This window comes from Haliaeetus leucocephalus, unplaced genomic scaffold (assembly GCF_000737465.1).
Source record: "Haliaeetus leucocephalus isolate CR32 unplaced genomic scaffold, Haliaeetus_leucocephalus-4.0 Scaffold140, whole genome shotgun sequence".
Lineage (NCBI taxonomy): Eukaryota > Metazoa > Chordata > Aves > Accipitriformes > Accipitridae > Haliaeetus > Haliaeetus leucocephalus.
In genome coordinates, this window is record NW_010972576.1 from 14066888 (window position 1) to 14090421 (window position 23534).

The window sequence follows — 23534 nt, forward strand, 5'->3', positions numbered from 1 at the left end:
CTTTGCCATTTGACATACGCACGTACTCTATCAACAGTCGCAACTCTTAGCTGAAGATCCCGCTTTCACACTAGAAAATGTACATCTCTTCTACAGCTCAAACCCAGCAGGTACACTCTTGTGAGTGTGGCATTGGTGCCTGCTGGGAGAAGTATCTTCTCCTAGCAACTCCAGAAATGTTCTCAGACTCCCAAAGAGTGAGAGTTGAAAAAGGGATGCACGATCCGCAGGAAGACTGTGGAAACAGTTGTCACTCCTTGTTTGTCAGACACAGGTCCAGCCCTTATTTTGGCAACTCTTCCTCACGGAAGTCCTGCTGACGCTCACCTGGTCTTCCTCGCCACTCTAGAAGCAAACATTTCCCTTCAGGCTTCCTAGAAACATCTTGTTCAGCCTTCTGCAGGAAGAAAGGGAAAATTATGTCCCTTACCGCTACCCTCTTGCAGCAGAGGGGAGCAGGAAGTATTCTTATCCCTAAACCTGCTGCTCTTCCTGAGGCCTTGGAAAATGAAGTAAAAAAAAGTCATATCCATCGGTTAGGGAAAGGGTTTGGGGAGGGGCAAGTACCTGTCTGCATGACGCTTGCTCTTCCTTGACCCCATGAGCATGAAAACAAAGTAGGTCAGAAGACAACAGATTCAATGATACACATGAACACTGTTAAAAATTACTGACTTCATTCTAACCAGAGGTATGTTTGTCTGTCTGTTTTAACGTCTTAACTCTAAGCCTCCACACCTAGTCCATAGAAAGCAGGTGCCTCCTTCTCAGCTGGCATTTTATAAAGTGGTTACTGTGTTTGTGTGTCTACCACACAGTAGGAACCCCAAGGCTTACTTTTCTGCTACGTGAATTAGGGAGTGACTTTTGATGAGAATGTGCTTAACAGTGGAGATGGCTCTTTGAAAAGTTCCTGGAAATAACCATGACTCTTACTGTAATGGACCTCCAGACAGCATTGTGCAATATTAGAGATGAGGGTCCGTAATTCATTTAAATACTTGCTGGCTGGATTTGTGAGCAGATTTATTATTTTCACCTTTATTGTCATCTTTATTCATCAGTACACAAATAGCTAAGGAACAAATTACTCTGGTTTACCCAGATAAAACCAACATGTATTCTTTCTTGGAAGAGAATTCTGAAGGAAATGCTCGCTCAATTGTTACTTCTTGTTAGAAGCCTTGTCTACTAATACGAATATTGTAGGCTGAATATTTTCAGTTTAAGTCATGAATTCTGTATTAAATTTTAAATCTGAAATAGCAGCCTTGATGGATAGTCCTTGACAAATATCACTGATGTCAGATACTTTTTTTCAGTATTTTCTAGATGGTAAGGAATACACCTTCTCTGTGAGATTGTTTAAAGTAGGTTTGCATCAGCTTTCCTACCTTCCTCTGCGACTAATTTTGAAGCATGAGAGCGAATCACTGAATCGCTATCAGAATCACTGATAGTGATTGCAGCAGTGATATTTGCTTTCTCCCTCCTCTTCTCCAGAGCTCTGGCTGGTTCTGGATGTGGCATCAACGTGAATAGTGGCAACATGTGGGCAGCCTGAGCTTGTGCATTCCCTAATGAAACTTCTGTTGGCACTTAATCTAATGCTAATACTGTCATTTCTGAAAGGATATCTGTGAAACAGAAGAATATACGCCACTTGGCAGGAGGGGTGAACAGTGCTTCATGCAGGATGTTATGGACACTTGCTAATCAGCTGGACTGCATATAAAAAGCTGATTGCCATATTTTTCCTTCATTCTCCAGGAACTTGAAGTCGTAATTTTTTCACACATACTTTGTATGTTTTCTTTTCCCACCCCTTTCCCATGTACCTTTCATTTCAGATCTAAATGAGTGTGGACTAAAGCCACGGCCGTGCAAACACCGGTGTATGAATACCTACGGCAGCTACAAGTGCTACTGTCTGAACGGCTACATGCTTATGCCAGATGGAACGTGCTCAAGTACGGCAAGGCTTGTTGCTTGCTTTTTTCAAGCTCCTCAAGATCCCTGCTTAGGTTTCCCTGGGAAACTTTTATGACATGAAGATGAGTCCCAAAGTAAAAGATTAATCTTGCTGGAAATTAGGCAGTTGTACAAGATGAGCTGCTTTTTTCTAATGAAATTAGGCTGAACAAAACAAGAGCAAATATTTTGATTTTATTAGTTTTATTACAAGTTTCCCCAGAAGCATTCTTCAGTGCTGTAAATCACTGTTAACTGGCCTTCAAGAACAAGTACTTGCAGTTTTCATTGCAGCAAGACACCTGCAGTTCCGCTGTGTTATGTCCTTATGAATGTAAAGTCGTTAAAGCTGCAGATGTTGGTTGTTTGGCTGGTATAAAATTGTATTGTCATCTCTCTGGAGATCAGATTCCTACTTGCTCCCATAAAAGTGGATGTTTTAAGTGTCTGGATAGAGAGAAGGGGTGAGAAATTACCTTTAATTAAAGATGCTCTGATCTGAAAATGGCAGGACTGTCCACGAGGGTTTATAGTACATACTGGGCTTTATATTCCTCATGCGGGCTGCATTCCATGACATAACTTGCTATAATTGTGGTGCTGTGCCTTTTTTTTTTTCTTTTTTTTTTTCCCCTTGGAGATGCAATTTGTGGAAAGAAAAAATTTACTGCATATGCATTTGCTTTTTAAAGCCTGAATGGACACCTGTCAAATTCAATAAGCATTTTTCCACTTCTGTCATAATTATATGACGTCTTAATTCTCCAAAGTTTTTAGTCATTTTCTAGTACTGATCTGAGTCCTTATCTAAATATGTTAAATTATATTTCCCTAGATGCCCTTTCTTGCTCAATGGCAAACTGTCAGTATGGCTGTGATGTACTGAAAGGGGAAGTACGCTGCCGCTGTCCTTCTCCAGGACTGCAGCTGGGGCCTGATGGAAGGACTTGCATAGGTAGGTGATCAAATGTAGATTTAATTTTTTTTCTCCAAAATGTTTTTATCCTTACACTGAACACAGTTCAAGAGAGTTTATCAGATGTATTTAGAATGCATCATACGTGCAGTGTAAAGACGTTCGTTACAAATGAGAATTGGGATAGGCATTTTGCTCAAGTGCTCTCAAGTGGTCTGTGTCAGAGATCGCCAGCATTTTCCTCCAGTCCTGCAAGTTTCATTGACTGCATAAAACTTGCGTGGGCTGCTTGGCATCCAAGCCCTCGGCCCTTACCACTCCTGTTACTGGGTCATTTTAAACAATTGCTAACAGAGACTTCAAAATACCTGCCTGCATAAAAAAAAGAATGGGGAGGTCAGCTCTCCCTCATACCCAACAAGGTGGTGCCTAGGTTCAGGGAGTAGAGGGATAATTTGTGCAAATCACTGAGATTGTACTGGGACGAGGTGAAGGTCTGTGCACACTCCCAATATTAATGGGATTGAAGCTACTGTCTTTCTTCCATACTCCAAAAACTCCAGGTAAAAATAAACTCGGGAATTCAGACTGTATAAAGGTGAAATGTTTTGTTCCCACATTCATGAACACAGAAAAGGCGCTTATGGTTAATCAGATGGTATTGTGCCACACTCTACTATGGTTTGAAGAACAGTGTGACATGTGATTTCATTAGTCATTAACTATACAACCTGAGTGGATATGATGCTTCAGTGATTTTATTATTTATATCCTATGCAGTGCTACAGTTCCATAACCAGTAACAACACTTGCACCTGAAAGAATGTAAGAGAATGTGGATCCCCTAATTATCCATCCGGGTATCATGGCTGTCCACAGGGGAGATGGTTCTCCAAGTGGCTGACCCATGCTGACCAAGAATTTGTTGGCAGAGCAAGGGGCAGATTCTACATCTTCTGATATGAGGAGCAGGCTCAGCTTTAAGTCAGAGGCTTTCTGAAGTGCATGATTGGCACGTCTATGTATGCAAAAGAATAGGTAGAACAGGAGGAAAATAAAACCACCATTGTCACATGCTGAAGGGATTGAATTGTGATTAATCACGCTGTGGACATTAAGGCAGACAGAGATCTTTGGAAGAGACTTGTGCCATGCCATAGTGAGCTGAGTGATTTTAAGTATAAAGAATAACTTGTTATAGTAAGTACAGAAATTTGCTAGAAAAATACTTGCAACATTCTCCTAGTGTGCATTTTTATATTCAGGCAAACTTCATACTTTGAAATAAACAAAGTGCACTTTTAATGCTGACGACTAGCACTCAAACCATTTATGTAGTTTTATGAAGTGCTTTCAGTTCTTTAGTGTAGTTCCACTTTTTTTCCCAGAAGGGTGAAGAACTATGTACCCACATTTCAGTTGAGTGTGCATCATTCAGATAGATCTCATAACCCATTTTTAAAATTTTTCACAAAAATTTCAGTGCAGTCTTGTACAATACAGAGAAAGTAGTCACAGCAAGAGATGTCTGTCCTTCATGGATCATAACATGATCTACTCGCCTTTTTTTGGTAAGAACTGATTGTGACATGCACCCTTTTTGTGTTATTTCTTTATTGACCTTGAGTTGTACTAAAACCAGTAAATACCTCCAAGAATTGAAGCTACTTGGGGCTAAGACTGTGCCTTTTCCTCACATGTGTACAAGCCCATCACTGCTGGGGAGGTCGTCAGCTCCAGTGAGGGTCTGGGTATTGCTGTAGTACAAATAGAAGCGTAGATGGTGACAAAAAAATTGAAGTGTGCGTTGGCTGCAGCTCATGAAATCCTTGTTTGAGGAGAGTTTGAAAGACAGCTGGGAACGTAATGCTTATTTTTAGCACAGGTGGAAATTCCTCTAGGCATTATTCTATTCTTAGTTCAACCCATGCTGATGATTCTTTTTTTAAAATGTACTTTCCAGACAATCAGTAAAGAGCCACCAAACAATTTGGCTATGAAGGTAAATCATATAAACTAAATAACAACGAACTGAAAAAGAATTCAGGAAAGTATTTGGTCAAAATATGGATTAATTGACTAATTAATTGATTAATGACTCTTGAATCAATAAATCAGTGTTGCCAGCTTTTTGGATTTGGACTTTAATGAAATTAGCAGTATACACATTTCAGCTTCAGAAGGTCTGAAATTCTTTGAGGACTGAAAATAATTATTTTCACTGTAAAATAAATTCTTTCTAGTTGTTTTGGTTGTATACAGAAACCTGAAAATATGGCCTTGTAAACTTAAAAATCATCCTATTTTTAAATCAATCTCATTGTTGTTTACTGCTTGAATTGGTAATATGGTCATACAGCAGGAGAGAAGCAAGACTTTGTAATTCTGCTTGTTTGTTGAACACTGGCCATCACACCTATTAGGTGCTGTCTGTATTATGTGCCTTTGGAGCAGCTCCCTGGCACTAAGCCTGGGCATGTACCCCCATGGCAGACCAGGCTGAGATCAGAATACAAATCACCCCTTCATGGCCCAGTTTTCATACGAAGCAGGCATGAGCTGCAGCATGTTGCAGCAGGCAAAGGGAAACAGCCTTACACCATTTGGGCCCAGGTGTGAATTGGCATGGGTCCACGGATTTGAAAGAAGCCACAGTCACTGTACTACTTGAGAACTGCAGGAAACTAATCGTAAGCACGTGCATACCAGCTTCTGGTTAATGATCGAAAAGTGTTTTTCCCACCAGTAATGAGCATCCACTCACCTCTCATATTAAATGCCAGTAGTAGACTGTTAATTTCTTCCATTATTTTTGTGTCAGTTCTCAACAGTGTATTGATTAGCAGTTCAGTCCTATACCTTTAGGGTGTGTAACTGCCTAGAAAATTGAACAATACCACTACAGTGCTCTCATCATCTAACATACTTCTTGCCTTATGGGAATTTGCAAAAACATGAATATGTTCAGAGGGAAAGGCAGGACAAGCTACATTAGGTTTTAAAGAACATAATCCATGCCATGATGAGGTATATTCAGTGGCTAATCTTTTTCTTACTGAATTGCTTTTTGAAGTTGTGGTTTAAAGATAAAAACAACAACAAGGAACCCCAACTAACTCATGGTAATCAAGAGTCTAAAATTTGCAGCCTTGAAATAATATTTTAATAAAGGGCAGAAAATTGTGGCTTGTAAATTAAATAACAGTTAGGAACATGGTAGAACTTCTAAAACTGTTAATAATGTACTCAAAGCCTAAAAATGTAATAATAGATTCAAACCAAGAGGCAGATTTATAGGGAGATTCAGGCGTGTGGAGAGGTGCCCAGTATTGGCCTCGTTTTCTTTCTCATTCAGGCGTTTACCGCGGTATTACAGAAGTGCTCCCGACCGAGAGTAAAGGAGAGCTGCGATGTCAGAGCAGTCTGACGGGCCAGGAGTGTGGGAGCCGAGGGACTGAATCCTTGCTGCCCTCAGTAATTCTTCATGCAGAGCAGGACAGTGCCAGCAGGAGCTACTGGCGCACCCCATCGAGCCAGTAATTCATGGCTCTAGGTCACTTCTTTTGGCTGGGGGAAACACAGCCTGGAGAATTTGAAGCTACACCTCCCCTGCCTCAGGTAGCTGCCCTAACTAACCAGCAGTTTTGTGGTTAAGTTTTTCCTGTGCTGTGCAAGAGACTCAGGCTTCTCTCTGCCTTGTTCAGGCCTCTTTCACAAGCAGCAGGGCATCAATCACTCAGCTTTGTTTTGCACTCTTGACACCTGCAGCTGAAGAGCTCCTTTTGGGGAAAGAACAGCGTGGAGGAGAGCAAAATCTCACTTTCCTGATAGAGCTGCAGAGCAAAGGCTTGAACTGTGCTCTGTAGATAACCGACAAATGTCAGGAGCGGCGTGCGTCAGAGGCAGCCATGCATGGCAGGCCTCCGCCTCCGTGAAGAATTAGGGTTCAAGCACTCAGCAGGCTTCAGCTCGGTTTCCAAGGGCTACAAAGTGAGTGGTAGCGCAAGCATCTTTTGTGTATCAGCCTGACCTCATCTGAGAGTTTCCCAGGCAGTGCAAGCAGGGCTGGGTGAGCATCAGCTGCTCCCTGGGTTGTGAGTCAGCATGAACAACAGCATCATCTGGGAGAGGAGGGGCATCAGTCATTTACTGAGCATCACCTGCGTCTGCCCATGGACACCGTCTCTTCTGTCCTTGCCTGGACGTCGCTTGCTGAAGCACTGCTTCAGGTCCTGCTGGGAGCCCCTGGCAGGCCAAATGGCAGCCATGCATCTCAGAACCTCAGAGATATTTTAAGGTCACTTAAGTTGCCAGCCTGTCTGTGAAAGAAGGGTCAGCTACTGCACAGGCACTGCAGGGTAAGCGATTGCAAGGAGCAGGTACTCAAAAAGCGTTTGGCCTGTGGTAACTGTAACTGGTAGGAGGCCCAGAAATACTGCACCCCTGTCATTAGCTTGAACTCTGCTTGTCTAGAGCAAGTCCTGAAAAGCTGAAGATTTCCTGATAGACTCAATGGGCAGGTCATGGATTAGGGACACCTGAGATTTTAAAAAACACAAACCACTTCCTACTGCAGGGTGATGTACTTTGAATAGGCGTGTGTGATCTGTGCTACAGGAACAATATTTCAGGCAAGTTTCAGAAAAAGAATTACTGGGGTAGTTTTTATTATTATTCCTTGTCTGTAAATCCAGGTGCTGTCTTTATGATCAGGCAGGGCTTAGTGGGACAAAACAAAGCTATAGAAATAACATGATACAGCTTTTCTTCAGACAAATACCATTACAATTTTAAGGACGAGTGTTTTGAGGCCTTCAAGAAGCTGTCATGCTTTCTGTGGGGAATTACAGAACATCTCTCCAAGGGGAAGGGTACCAGGATGGCAAGAGCATAGATGAAGCATTCCAAATTCAGTAGCAATGCTCATTATGCCAGTGCATCTCTTGTCACTCACAGTATTTGTAAAGGCTTCTGGCACAGGACGCATAAAAATTCGGCCGTGTGACCAAGAGCTGAACTGAGATGGCACAGCCAGAAGAAGTGCTTAGGTGTTAGTGCTGGCTGACCAGCTTGTAGCCAAAAGGATGTTATCAAAAACACTTCAGCTATTCTTCTTTAGTTTTTCATTATGTGAAACTAGTTTAATTTAGATAGTAGAGGTTGTATTTCAACTGCTATTAAGAATAATACAGTTCCTTTGTTTCCACAGATATTGATGAATGTGCTACTGGGAGAGTTATCTGTCCACGATTTAGGCACTGTGTCAATACTTTTGGAAGCTACATTTGCAGGTGTCATAAAGGCTTTGATCTAATGTACATTGGAGGCAAATACCAATGCCATGGTAATAACAACTTATTTCTAAAGTGCATGTAACAGAGCTGCATATTCTAAACTGAAATCGATGGTTTAAAGAGGAATGTTTGCTTATTATGGCTGAAAATTTGAAGCAGGTTGTTCTAGGTTGCACTGCACCTCTATTTTAGGAAAGAGTGGATTATAGAAATAGGCTGTGAAAAAGAAAGCCTATATTTGGCCCCATTCTTGTAACTGGTTCTCCTGTGGAACCTAGTGGGAGAGCAGAGCTGATGACTACAGGAATTCCTTTCCAAAGCCTTTGTCCCCACAGGTTTCACTGTGCACAGGCAGTTGCAGATTTGGAGCAGTATATGAGCTTAGGCTATGTCTGAGCTGTAACTCAGGTGTGCTCTGTAGCATACCTCAAGATCCAAGATACAAAAATGTGGCTAGAGCACACCCCAGCTCCTTCCAACCAGGCTGCTGAACTTTCCTTCCCCTGAAGACAGGTGTGGAAAAGGCTGGGGTTAGGAAATAACCTGGTTTTGTCTGGACATGAGACTGGAATGCAGCTGGTGTGTGCCCTTCAACAAAGATGCTCCCAGGTCCCACCGTCTTAGTTTCCCTGGGCCTCGACTAGTTACGATCCTTTCACTGAAAAAAGGATCATGTGGAGATAATGAAGCATTGCTTTATGTTTGTTTAAGTATATTTTTTTGAGAGAAATCTCTACGCAGAGCACTGGAGTTTGGAGATTTTTGCTTGCATCAGTAACAACAAACATGGAAATAATATACAAGATGCTTGAAGCGGTTTCTGCTTGATGTAGAAACATCTATACAGATGTATAACAGAGGAAGCATTTTATGAAAAAACAGTTTAATACCTGTGTGATTAAGAACATACATATTCGTACACTCAGTTTTTCTTTTCTTATCATGTCACCTTCAAGAAGTGGTTATTAAAATTGTGATCTTCATGATCTCAACTGCAATCTACCCACACCACATCACTGAAGCTGATGCTAAAGTATAAGCTGAGCAATACCAGAGTTGCACAATAGTCTCTTTTACCCTGACGTTTGTATCATTGCATTGATTTGTGACTGTCTATCTTCCTTTTCTCCTTGGCAATTCAGTTTTATTAAATTTTTCAAAATTAATAATATTTCCCTAATGACCATACTACTGTTTGTGTTTTTGCAGGGATAAGCAGAAAGTAAGTTTCTTTGATGTGAATGATTTTTTTAACATAACTTTCTGTTGCAGATATAGATGAATGTTCCCTTGGCCACCATCAGTGTGGCAGTTTTTCACGATGTTACAATACACCAGGATCCTACAAATGCAAGTGTAAAGAAGGGTACAGAGACAATGGAACAAACTGCATACGTATGTAATGCTCCTTTTAAAAAAGGAATTCTGAAAGTAAATGTGTCCCATGTTGTAAATGTTGACATACAGCACTATCAGGCTCATTTTCTCTTAACTATTTTTAATACTTCATAAGAGAGCAGGGAATGTAGTTAGAGTTTTCTGAGTCCTAGCATGCCTTGGTAAAAATACCTTTCCCTAAGACATTTTCATAATTAAAAAGAAATTCACCTCTCCCTATTCACAGCTTCAGTCTAGAGATTGCTTCAGGATGAGAACTGAGTAAGCAGGGTAGGTCTGGTCTAACAGTACATATTACTCATACCCTGTTATTATGTACACTCTGCCACTGGTCCATTTCAGCAGCTCACCCCAGCCACTCCCCACTGCTCCCCAGATGTGAGCAGAGCTGAGAGGGAGGATTTCTCTGGAAGCATTCCCTGTTGGAGAGTTCCCTTCCTCACCTCTCTTGGGAGAAGCAGCCCTCCCCCTTGGTACAGAATAGGCCATTAGAGCTCCCCCATGTTTGACATCCCTCAGGACTGTGCAGCTCTATGACATCTGCTGAATCTTTTTGAGGACCCTGTGTTCATACATGGGTTCTGGTCTTTGGTGACTCACTGATCTCTTTAAAGAGCAGTACCATTGTGGACTTGTTTCCTTTGGCTGTAGCAGTCACAGCTGTCACGGTAATGTGATCTGGCTAAGGTGATCTTTCACAACCTGAGTGCTTGCAATTATATGTGGATGCACTTCATGTGTTACTGGGACATAGTCCTAAAGTGCATTTTATATTTTAATATACTGTAATATAAACACCACAGGGTATTCAAAAGAATAGTAATAAACAGGCTGCCAGAGAGAAAACCTTTTTACCTGCTGTCATCAAACAATTCAGTGTTTAACAAACAGTAGTTCTTAATTTTAACTGTGTGTTATACTTGAAACACTTGTACACAAAATATGTGACTAGAGTTCTTATTGAGGTTTTTAAGATCTCCAGTGAGATATAAAAGGCTTAGTAACAAATAGAAAATTATAAATAACAAAACAGATGTTCTTGGATTTCATGTCTGCAGAAACTCCCCTTCTGAAACCAAGTTAAAATTTGTTGTCCTGTATGAAATACTGGGGGAGATGGTACTGTAGGCACTGTCACTGTGGTGTAGGTGGTGCTTAGTTCACCACCTCCTTTTTGTGGAGGCTGAAAAAATGCCATTTACTTAGCTTCCTGGTGTTAGCAAAGGTAAAGATGTAAATGAAGGCTATTGGCTTAGGTTCAATCTCTGTAAAATGATTAATGCTTATTGATAAGGAGAAAAGTTTAGAAGAAGTGGAGAGGTCTGAAAGATAACTTTCTTAAGCCAAAGGTATCTGCCCATCCATGACCAAAATGGTTGTAACACTGAAGTCTTACTAAACTTGCCTCCGCTCCTGACTACAAATTTGTCCAGTTTAGAGAGCTGCTTAACACACATCTTCCTGTCCATGCTCTTTTACTAACAGTGCTTTTAGGTAAGTTTTACCACCTCTGAAAGAGCTGATGCTTGGGAGGAGGTGAGGGTGGAAGTCTCTTGGCCTTCAGTCATTCTAAATCATCTCTAAACTGCTGTAATGAGAAGTGCTATCTAAAGGGATGTGATAATTCAGCAATGCTGACGCTAAAGTATGTTTTGGATTAGTGGAAACATCTGGAAGAAGAGAAATGATTTCAGCAAAGACTCTCCATGTCATAATGAAATACACTGTTAAGTTTCTGGGGCAAGACACTCGGATGTCCATTTTGGTCCTGTTTTGATTCTCTTTGCAGTTATTCCCAATGTTATGATTGAACCACCTGGTCCATATCATATATTCAAGGGCAACAGCACGCTTCCTAAGGGAGGCAATGGTATAACCAATAGGTTTCCTGGTGTTGGAGACACAAGGCAACCCCTCAGACCACCATATGTACCTGCTATTGTTACAGAAAGGCCGGTGACCAGGCCAACGACTCGTCCTACACCCAGGCCAACAACTCAACTGACAGCAAAGCCAACCACTAGGTATGTGCCGGTGACAACAAGGCCAGTGACGAGGCCTCCACCTCCACCACCACCTCAACCTACAACGTTAAGACCTACACTACCGCCACAAAGAACTCCTCTGATAACAACTGAAGAGCCTTCACATGTTCCCATTGAAACTACATCTTCCCAAGGAATTCGAGATGACAACAGGATCCAGATAGACCCTCAGAAACCCCGCGGAGATGTGTTCAGTAAGTAATTTTACATATCCTTTCATATATCAGAATTGTAGATACAGTGAGGTGAAAGCATGCACTGTATTGTTTGGGGTTTTTTTGGGAACACTTTATCAGTGAGAACAAAACCACAAAACTGAAAGTGTTCATATGGTAAAGCTGCACAAATAATTGTGGGGAGGAAATTTTGGATCAACTCAACTAAAAATTTCAGTTTTTCTTCCTGAAATTATTTGTGACTATATCGTCCTTTATAAGTGCTTAACCTAATTACGCTTTCAGATGAAAGTTTTGGAGAACGAAAGACATTTTATTGAAAAATATTGAAATGCCACATAACTCATAAATACTTACTGGATTCAAATTCAGGGAGTTCAGAGTCACTCTTAGCGTATTTCCTTAGCTTTAAGAACGCTAAGAAATGGGACCCTATCTGATTATTTAAAGACTCTGTTATGTTACCTTATTGTATGAATTCAAATAGTCTTGGATGTTTATGACTAAGCAATGGCAAAATTGCATAAAAATAACATAGAGGCTAATTTTATGGACTGCATCTATGAAAATAGGTACATGAAAACTTAAGATAGTAAAGATTCTCATAGCATGAACACATGTCATTTTAAGAGCTGCTCTGAAAGCTACAGCACCATTTCTACACCAGCTTTAGTGCATACCACAGAAGACGTTACTGGCACATGCAGAGTTACACGTCTGCCAAGAAATAGTCAACACCCGATTTCATCTTTAGTTCTGCCGCTAATTTTAGAGACGGGAAGGGTGTACTGCATCGGCCCTTCTCCTTTCAACTTGTACAGTAAAGCTGCTGAAGCAGTGTAGTAGGAGGAAAAGTTTGCTGTCTCAGAGCAGGTGTACAAGCAACGTGGGAGTTTTTTCCAGTTGCTTTAGCATCTATGCGGTAACTTCTTGGACTGTGTTCTTTTAGGTCATTACACAGTGAAATATTTTGTTCCTTGTAAAAAATGGTTTGTTTTCCCTGATGACATCTTATCTGTTGTAGACAGTTTGATAAATTTGAAATGGAGACAAAAGCTGACTTAGAATTTGGGAAGATAAATCCTGGTACTACTCAGAGGAGTGTGCTTTTGGCTTTTTCAAGGTTATTTTTTAAACAATCTATATTCGGTCAAAATATAAAAACATTTTTACATAAAATTCTAAAAAGAAATGTAGTAAAGACTCCCAAAACTTAATATAATGGGAACCAATAATTAAAAATACAGAATTCTGTGGAAATTATTCTAGACCCCAGCATTGCGTTTCCCAGGCTGTCTCGTGTTGCAGCTGTTCTCTGGCATTCTAAAGCAGAGGGGTAGTTTTCAGCTATTTTCATGAAGTCATAACAATCATCTGTATAAAGCTTATTATTTACAATTCGTCTTTCTGTATTGTCCCTAGAGGCTCAATTTTGAAGCTAATGCTTTCAATACGTATGCTTGAGATAGAGGGGTTTGGAAAGCACGAAAGTAAAAAAGAGTTTGTTTTCTGACTGTAAGCTTGCATTATGGTACATAAAACAAACACATGAAAAGTTGATCTCTGCTAAGTGTTTCTCAACTGTTTAGGTCAGCTGCCACCCTCTGAGGTTTGTGATACACATACGTAGCTTCAAAGGCTTCAGTGCGCAATACAGCAGGATTCCAACAGGTCAAGCACCAGCAACTGTTACTGGCTTCACTAGGTAATACAGGGACAGATAGCTCCTCAGATGAGGTCGATAGATATGTGTCTTGAGTCCCATATTATTTCTTCTTCTATCCCATGCTAAAGATATACTTGATATACACACATGTGTGTGACATAACTGTGTGGCAGAAGTCTGTCCGTCCATCTCCGTCCGTCTTTCATGACTACTTTGAAAGTATTATCTAGGTGGTGGTCACTGGTGTCCCCTCCCACTTTCTCTCTGTCCAGAGGTATTTTTTTAGTGAGTGCACAAAAGCACTTGTTTAGGATTTGAAAACTACAGTCAGGTGCAAAACAGTTCTGTTCCAGAAGAATGCGCTACCTTGTCAAGGAAAGCATTGCTGTAGAGTAAGGTGTTACTTTATCTATTGGGGAAGGAGTGAAGTTACGTTTCCTTATGTGGGACATCTAGAAAAACAGGTAGAAAAGTTATAACCACATACATTACTACAATGGGATGTTCAGGGCATGACTCAGCTCGTCCTCGCCTGCTCCGAGACCTGCTCTTCTGAGGATAATACAGAGATACTCAACAAATGTCATCACACCAGGGGTTCAGCAGCATGGGAGCATTGCTGCCAGGTGCCAAGTTCCTGGCCCTTAGCTGGGCTGCAGAACTGGCTGCCTGCGTGCTCTTGGCCGGTGGCAAATGCGAGGTGAAGTGCATTAGCTCAAATGCCTTTCATCTTAGCTTATAGATGGCATTTGCCAGCTGGGTTAAGCTTCAGGTTCCTGCTGGCGTGCTGCAGGCCAGCCCTGCCCCTGCTCCGGGCCCGTGGGTCGCTGTGTGCCTGACTGTTGGGCTGCAGCTGCTCTCTGTGAGGCACTGCAAGCTCAGAAAGGCAGCACTTCCTCCAAGCGTAAGCCAGAGCCTCTCAAAAAGCATTCCTCACAGCCAAACACAATGTCAATGATCATGATGTTAAGATAATACAGAATTTTAAGCTGAAATAACTAGTAACATTTAGCTAACCTCTGACATGCTGCTTATCTGCCGTGTGGATGTGCCAACATCCCCCACACACACCTCCAGAAACATTTGTGGATTTTTCACTTGCCTCTATTTCCTCAGGGAAGGGGGTCTTTCAGCTAATTCCTTCAGAACTGTTGCTGGTTTAATCTCACCCACATCAGACATCTTTGCAGTATTCCTGGGTTGTGGATATAAGCTAATTTCATTTAGCTTATGCTGAGCATCTTTAGGTTCATTTCCCCACATCATCTGCTTCTCCAGTTGAGGCAGCAAAGAAGCTCAAAAATGAATTTGCACTGTGGTCCCCGTATGCCTGCCTGAAAAGAGAAGAGAAGGCCTCACTCTTGGCCTTCCTTATTTGTTTTCCATGGGAGAATGCAGGCAGCAATTCAGTCATCTTATAACACTTACAGTCTTGAAAAACAGAGGAGGAAATTGATGTTAGATCCACCCAGATCATGAAGTAGGACTTCAGTTTTGTAAAGGCTTCAGAAGAGTTATGGTGTCTTCTTAGATGGCTGCTTCCTTGTGTGTCACCAGGGGCTGTTGTATCCCAAAGAGTCACAAAATATAGTGTTTTGTCACACAAGGATGGGCAAAACCCAGCACAGAGAGCACTGTAGCCAGCAGCTGCTGGCAATTCTGATCTTCCAGCCCTTAGCATCTGCTGAAGACCTCAATATTTAAAGTTGTGTTTTTAAACTATGTTATCTTGTGATGCATGGACTTTTTCCTTCCTTTTTTTCTCCCTCAGGCTCTGAAGCCTTAGCCAGACTTTGACAAAGCAGCATGACAGTAAATGCTGCTTTGCTTAGCTATCTGAATAGGTGGTACTTCTGTCAGGCAAGCCATGGGAAAGGGGTAGCTGGCGCGCTGTACACTGATAGATGTCCTAGTGCACTAGGCCAAATCATGCAAACAACAGGTGGTCTGGGATTGGTCCACACCAGGAGAGGAAACATGCCTGGGCAAGTGTACTTGTTTTCTGCAAGCATCTCTCAGATTTTAATTTTTATTTTTTTGACCTTTTCCTGAGCTTACCTTGGTAACCTGCTGCTCCCTATTTTCTCCCTTCGTTGTTATTTGACCTGCCATCCCACACGCTGAGTAAACTTGTCCTAAGTTTTCACTTCAGAACACTCTTGAATGTGCTGCTCAGCTTGAAATCAGCTGAGGACCGATGAAATTGGTCTGTTCAGTGGTGACAGAGGACAAATGACCATAGTGCTGACAACTTTATTTAAATACCTTTGCAATTTTTGAAAGGTATTGGGTTGTTGCATTTCTTTAGATGCTTTACTCCTTTTCTAAAAATGCCCACAGTGACTTCGGGGAGCTGCTTTTTCAGACAACAAAAAAATGAGTATTTTTTTAAAATGGAATTCCTACACTTGGCCTTTGAACCACTTAGTCAGATGCAGACAGTGGAATCTGGCACCAAGGATAATCTTCTCCTGATATGGATATGGGGGGAATGGCAATGAGGGAGGAATGCAGCGATGGCTTAATATTTAACTGTTTCAGGCCTGATACAAACTAGTGAAGTACTGAGGAATCTTTTCTGGTTACTCGGATAAAGCCTCTAACAAATAGAACATACTCAGCAAGACTGAATTTCTGCTACCATCGGGATCTGGGCGATAAGCATTAAGAGCATAAACTTAAAGACAAAGCATAACACTAGATATCAGGAGAGCAAGAACAAAACCCCTTATCTGTATTAAAAGATAGTTCAGCAATTTTCCTTCTTAGCCCTTAGTGGAGCCGAAAAGATTGGAATTAGGAGACTTTTCTCATAACAGCTATTAACAAAATTTAACGATTGGATTAAAACTTGATTCTTTCTGCTCCCCCTGAAAAGTCCTTAGTGCAGTAAATGCAGTTATGTGATCCTTGAAGCTGTTGAAAAAAGGGAAATGCTAAAATCAAAGAATGTGGGTTTTGTTATTTCTTGGTATCATTAGAGTAGCATCATTTTACAATAGCATTTCATTTGTCTTCACTGTTCTGGCACCTATTAAAATGTATTTGTCTTAATATTTAAGCATTAATATAGGCACTTTGTTCCTCTTTGTACTCTGAAGCTAAATCATAAGATCTAGGACTCTTACAAATCACACCCTTCATCAGTCTTGCAGCTAGTTGTTTCCCCAGATCTGATACACAAGCTTCTGGAGACTGCTTATTTTAGCTGTGCTTCCCTGAAACTCAGTTGTCACTCTGCACCTCCTGTATAGCTGCTCACAGAAAAGCAGGCAGGTTACTTTTCAGAAAATCTTCTGGGAAAATATGTAATAAGATGTTCGATTTAGGTCAAAGTTAATGAGCCTTGTAACTGCCTGAGAAGTGCAAGACTGGACTTTAGAGTGGTTGCACACTAGCACCATCCCTCCCCTCTTATGCAGATGGTACTTTTAGAGGGTGGGACAGTCCATGAAAGCCCTTCCTGAAATAATTCTCACTGCAGAATTTGAGTATGCAGAGTTTTAGGCAATATATCCTGGACATTGCAAGTATCCAGATAAAAGGGTGAAATGTACCTCTCTGTTGCCCCTTTTTAGCCCAGCATGTATGGAAGTCTTCCCTGGAGGAAAACAGGACATATTCTTGTTTACTACGTCTGGCTGACCTCTGGACTACCCTTCTTTTCTACTAGTTCTGTGTGAGATCTCATCACTTGTGTGGGGTTTCTGGAAGTGGGATTTAACAACTTGCAATCATAACTATTCAGTCAAAAAATCTTTGTCCTTTTTTGTTGTTTTTTTTTAACAAATGGGAAACTTGGTCATGATTATTGTGTGGAATGGAATTGCGTAAGAACACAGTGTTTGTTGCAAGGCAGAACACTGTATTAGTAATAGTAGTAACAATTACTAATAACATGAAGCGCACTCCATGTTTTGTTTTGGTTTTGTAACACCAAAACAGTGATTATTCTGTAGTTACAAATAACCTGACATGTACACACCATCTCTTACACTCCCAAACTCAGCAATTAGCAAGTAAATGAAAAAAAAAGTCCTACTGTTTTTCCAAAGGATTAAGGAGCTGATAAGAAATCAGTCTTCTGCAGTTATTAAATGTCCTTCCCCCACATTCATGCATCTATGAAGAACTTCGCTCATGAACTTTGAGAATATGGTAGTGTTGATGTATTGGCTCACTCAGAGCTTATAAAATTCTCCAAGAAAAAAGCAGCCAAGTTTATATTTAACAAGATTTATCAAACCATTGAAGTCAAGTGAAAAGCACAGTGATACACTATATAAAGTACACAGAAAGGGCTTGGAAAGCTTGCAGAAAATAATTGTGCCAAATGCTTTCTCCCATGATCACCACTCAACATAGTAGTCGTCGTGGCAAAAAGAAGTGTACACGTGGGTTTAGAGTCCCACATCTCTTACGGTAACTCTTGTTTCATATCAAGTGCACATTCCTCTAATTAGTTCTGAGCACTGAAGTGACTGGTTTAAAGTTCTGCAACACATTCTTCTAGAAGTTCATAACAGCACTGTTTGGAGAGAACTTTAGGGAATAAAGTTTTGAAGAAATACTTTTTTGTAGAGCTTTAATTATAGGCAAATATATCAACTTTAATTTGGGGAATGCTTGTGTGTGTGCACAGATGTAACTCAGATTTGTAAAAAAATAGCAGTGCATTAGAAATGGTATTTTAGTAAGTAAACTGAAGTAGCTTGGCAAATAAATTCCCAATATTTCTGCAGTATTTTCTGAGGGACCGGGAAGGGGATCCACAGAGCAAGCGCATACCTTGAGACTGTGACCCCCGAGTATCCTACAAATCTTAGAGCATGGCAGTGGGTTTCCTCAATGCTCTTTGCCAGTGTTCATTTAGAGCCCTGTAACCATCTGTGAGTCTGTGGTCTGAGCTTTAGTCCCCAAGAAAAACTTAAGGGGCAGGGGAAGGACAGGAAGATATGGATGTGTAGAGTGTTAAGTTCAGTGTTAACCTAGATGAGAAGACGATATGGGCATCCCGTCGCTGGTGTGTATGTGGGGGCCTGCGAGCGATGGCACTGTGAGGTTCCTCACAGGCTGGAGTCCTCCTGCAGCTCAGGGAGAGGGCAGCTTGCTTTTCCGTCTGCTGCTGTGGCCGGCCTCTTTCCATCCCTGTGCCATGTGGATGTGGCAGATGTAAAGATACTTCAAGAAAAGGCTGCGCGTCCATTCCAGACTAGCAGCTACGGTCTGTACATATGCTGCGCTCAGCAGTTTTGAAGCGGACTGCCGACTTGTTCTTCATAGCGTAGGAAAGGAACAGTATCTTTTTTCCTTAGCACAGTCCAAGAAGAGGAAAAGCAAGGTGATAGTCCCTGGGGGTGCAGCATAGATATGTCTCGTGCACGGGGACTGCTGCATTCCAGGGAGCAGCAGCCTGCAGCGCGGTTGTAACGCAAGGCAAAAACTCCGCTGTGAGGGCTTATCTAAGGCGAAATTGCAGTCAGAGCACTGTCCTGCCAGAAATGACAGTAAGTAACTTACAGGATGCTGTTAGTTTTGCAGGCTTTGTAAGTAAATACTCCTACAAAATTTGCTGTCTTAGGTGGCTGGCAAATTGAATTACCAGTTTTTAACATCCCTGAGCAAACCCACTGCAGCTGAATTTAAATGGTGCCAATAGCTGCTGTGTGTACCACAGCGGCGGTGGTCTAGGCACACATAGACAGTTCACACACATACCTACTCCGTAAGCTATTGCTCGTGCTTGTCCATGACTGTAATGCAGTTAGAGCAGCGTGAGAGTGTCTGTGCTGTTACGTGTCGTAACAGCTTACAGTGCCGTAAGCACCTCTGTGCAGGTGTGACTATAGCTGTATGATGGGCTTGTTTAACTGCTCCGCCTACATGTTAGATAGAGCTCTTAGGAAAGATAGCAGTATACTGCTGGGAGGGATTAAGGGTGAACGATGGTTTTAGAGCATTCCCGTTTTGATATTTTGCTGCCTGAGGTAAACAGATTTTTTTCTTTATATAATTTAATATAGTATTTGTGCATAAATGTGTTGCAGGGTGATTATTGGCCTAGGTGGTGTGGACTGTGCACATTTGTAAGGTTTCTTTCATGTTAAATCTCAAAATTCTAATCAGGCAAGCAAAAACACAGATTAAACAAAGCAGCAAAAATATTATTACAATGTATCCTTAAAAATTAACAGGCCTTTACTACCCAAGACAACCTAAAGTCCTTGAGGCAGTTTCAGCATTAATATCCTAGACTGCAAATAGACATAATCCAAAATCTACAAAGGATTAAAAAAAAAAAAAAAAGACATAATGATTCCAAAATTACTATAATATTAAGGAGTTAATCAGTTTCCTACAGACTTCAAGCTTTTTATTTATTTATTTTTAACATACAAAATTTCCATCCAAGATCTGTGGCCTGTAATACCACTTTTAAAATACATTAGCATTTGGTCAACCTTTTATCAGGCTGCTTATTCTGTCCTAATTCCAAAAAGCAGGAAGCTACTTCATTCTTATTTTTCGTTCACCTCTGTCTTCTGGTTCAGAGGAGCTCTTGCAGCAGTGCTATTTACGTGTCCTAGTGCAAAAGAAGTTCCTTTTTACCTTTGATTTGATTTCCTGAAAACAACAGTCCTTTATTTCAGCTTAGAATTGTAAATCATCTCAATACTTCTTGTTCTTGCTTGCCTAAGAAGCCTATAGAGACATTAAGATACTTATTTTAGCACTGCAAATGGAAAACATGTCAAGTTTTTAATAGATAAGGCCCTTAGAAATACCGTGTCAGATGTGTCTATAACATCTAAGGACGTGTCTGAAACACACCACTACTGTTATTAATTATGCACTAGACCTGCCTCTAAAAGAGGAATTTCCAAGACAGCTCTATCCAGTACAATCTGTTTATCTCTAGTTGACAGCTGTCCATCAGGCATTACATCGGTGTGTTATTTCTGGAGACTTATACAGACTGGCACAGCGTCTTCAGAAGTAAGTGGAACTCTTTGTAGCCACCTGACTTTGGCAGCCATTGTTCCCACAAAGACCTCTTAAGTTTCAGGTTGTCCTGCCTGCTGAATGTCTAATAACCTCTGGGCCTGTTAATCACCAAGAGTGTTCCTTCTTGCAGCTGAGAACAGTAGCTGAAGGACAGACAGACTGTGCTGGAAAGCAAAAAGTATAATTACAGTTGAATTCCAGCTTCCATTAGAGCTCCTCCTTCTGAACTCTCAGTACCATCCTGATAATTGTTTAGGGAGCTCTAATCCTTTGCAGATAGACAGAGGTACCTTCAGCTGTGTTTCAAAGGTTAGGTGTGTGTGGGGCCTCTTCCAAGTACCACTGCCTCCTGTTGAGATTCTCCTATAAACATCTGTAGAAGGTGAGTGGATCGGAAAGTTTGAGCAAGGGCTTTAATGTGGCTTTATTTTATTGAGAAACCGCTATCTTTAAAAGTGCATTTGGAGGGGAATAGTGTGCTTCAAGGTTAAAGCTTTTTCTCCCCCCCCGCCCCTCGGTTAAAAAGGAGCTTTCATTTGAAGAGCCTCTAGCAGATTTAGAATCACCTTTTGCAGTGCTCAGATAAATGTTACAACATAAATCATAAATCACATAGGCATAAAGTTTATGAATCTTCATGTCAAATATAATTAAATATATTGAGTTCTCCAAGAAAAGCACAATGCCCAGAGCTGCTCTGCTTTTTTTTTATTAAAGATAAGGAAGTAGGTCACTAACTACCTTTATCTCATTCATTTCTGAAAAACTACTTTTCTCACAGTTCCACGCCAGCCTGGAGTGAGCAATAATCTGTTTGAAATACTTGAAATTGAAAGAGGGATTACCGCTGATGAATTTGAAGCAAACGATGACCCAGGTAAAGATCACATCTCCTGTTCAGGGCCTAGGGTTTAGGAGTTTTTTGAGATTTCTTGGCGTTTTATACATTTTTACAAGAGTCCTACATCTTATGCCCCTTGTTTAAACTATGCATTGTAAAAAGAAAAAAAAACCACCATCTAAGTGAATGTTTATAGTTTTATTTCCTAACAGATTTAGCAGAAAAATATTGTGAATTGTTAATAATATTAGCATCCTTTTTATTGTTTTAGTATTTTTGTAGATTCTTTTTCTAGTGCTCCTTCTGCTGCATTTAATTTTCATATTTACTTGCTAGTGTCAGCAAGTAAAGGGAAATTGCTGTAGTTCCCCAACCAACAAAATCCAAATCCCCTTTTTTTTTTTTTTTTTTTGACCTTACGCTCTGTTCTGATTAGGTGTGCTGGTACACAGCTGTAATTTTGATAGTGGACTGTGCGGATGGATCAAGGACAGAGATGATGACTTGCACTGGGAACCAGTGAGGGATGCGTCAGGTAAGATACCTGTGTACGATCACATCCTGTAGTTGAAGAACCACCCAGGCTTGAGGTTGATGACAGTTCTCATGTTACAACAAATTTACACAGCTTCTGTTCCCTTTAGTTCCAGGGTATATTTCACACCCACACCTCTTCTGTGTATAAAAATCAAACCTGAGGATTCCCAAAATGAAAGAGCAATTGAGAATTTGCACTTTTATCATAGCTGGTATCTTTACAATAGGAATGTCTCCGGAGGAGTAGTAAATGTATTCAGTAAAAGACTATCTGTCTTAAAAGAACCAGAAAGAACAAAAATGTGGACTAGAAAACAACTTTTATTTATGATGAAACAAAGCTTATTTTTCAAACCACCACGCAAACTAATTATTTCCATATTACCAGCAAAACTATAGAAAGGGCTGGAAATAGTCTTTGTTCTGCTGCCAAATCTAATGTTCTAGTTTAACCTCTCAGTTTAATTTTATTGAATTCTACTCTAAGTTACAGCAGCCCGTGTATAGGAAAACTGTTAAGTAACTGGAAGGAAGGTGCTCATATGCAGAGACTTCTGAAAATGGGTATGTTAGGGATGGTAAAAAGTGACCTTGCAATGAGTATTACAGGGGAGCGTGTACTAGCCACTTGTAGGGTAGGAGAAGAGTGGCATCGGTACTGGTGGGCAGCCAAAGCCGCAACCCCTCCCACTGGCACACCTCTGCCGGTGTAGTCCCAACAGAACTGCACATCTACGCCGCTGGAAGTTAGTTGTATTTTGTCCCCTGTTGATTTTACTGTCTGGCACTGGGAGGTTGGCTGTCCTTGCCTGCATACCCTTCCCCCAGCAGTGCTTGCCCCACAGTGCTTGCTGGGGATTAGACACACATCTCTGGCTCCCTGTAATGATGGGATTACTTCATACCCAGAAGAGCAGCCTTTGAAGTGCACAATGCTTACATTATGTGAGGGGATGGCAGACTTCGGAAGGAAATGCGCTCTCAGGCAGTAAAATGTTATAGGTTAAGTTGAGGGAGGGTGAGGGCACTGAGAACCATTTTCCTTACGCACCACCTCATCATAGATGTCTGTCCTTACACTGCCATTGATGAGACAGTCATTTGCCACCACAGCGGGTGACCCAGCACCTTTTTCAGGCTGTTTAGCTGGCTAAGTGGAAATGCTGTCTTCACTTACTGGGCAGGCCCCCTCCCCACCCACAGGCATGCTCTAGTATTTCCTATGCTCCTTATGACACTTAAAAAGTCTCATGAGTGACTCAGAGAGCAGATCTCCTTCCTCCTGCAGATGAGAAAACAGGTAGCTGTCTCCTGCTTGCAGATGGGTGTTTTGAAAAAGACCAAACATAATTCAAACATCTTTTTGAAACAGTGGATTTAAAAGTGCTTTGTTTCTGAGAAAGTTGCTCAAAGCATATTCATTAGCTGTACTCAGAAATTGTTGTTAATGCATATTAAGTTCCAGAACTATGATTTTTAACTGGCTTTTTTTTTTTTTTTTTTAGACTTTTTTATTCTCCTGTGTTGCTTCCCAGTCAGGGACAATCTCAGCTTTTTGTTTCCTGTGTATGTTCTGCTGCTGTTGACATAACCTGTTAAAACTAGTCCCTTGAAGTCACTCACCCACTCCCTCCTGTCTGGAATACCTTGTTGCAAGGATTTATTTTCACAGCTTGTTCCTGAGT

General features: G+C 41.1%; 1 protein-coding gene across 1 annotated transcript in view; it reads left to right on the top strand.

Annotated features, from left to right (window-relative positions):
* NPNT (nephronectin) overlaps positions 1–23534 on the top strand; it is a 51212-nt gene that overhangs the window by 22892 nt on the left and 4786 nt on the right. Inside the window, exons 5-11 of the mRNA XM_010561054.1 lie at positions 1851–1970; positions 2807–2926; positions 8097–8231; positions 9454–9576; positions 11369–11818; positions 21253–21348; positions 21749–21847. Of these exons, the coding sequence (XP_010559356.1) occupies positions 1851–1970; positions 2807–2926; positions 8097–8231; positions 9454–9576; positions 11369–11818; positions 21253–21348; positions 21749–21847 (1143 nt within the window). The remainder of the gene's footprint in view (positions 1–1850; positions 1971–2806; positions 2927–8096; positions 8232–9453; positions 9577–11368; positions 11819–21252; positions 21349–21748; positions 21848–23534) is intronic.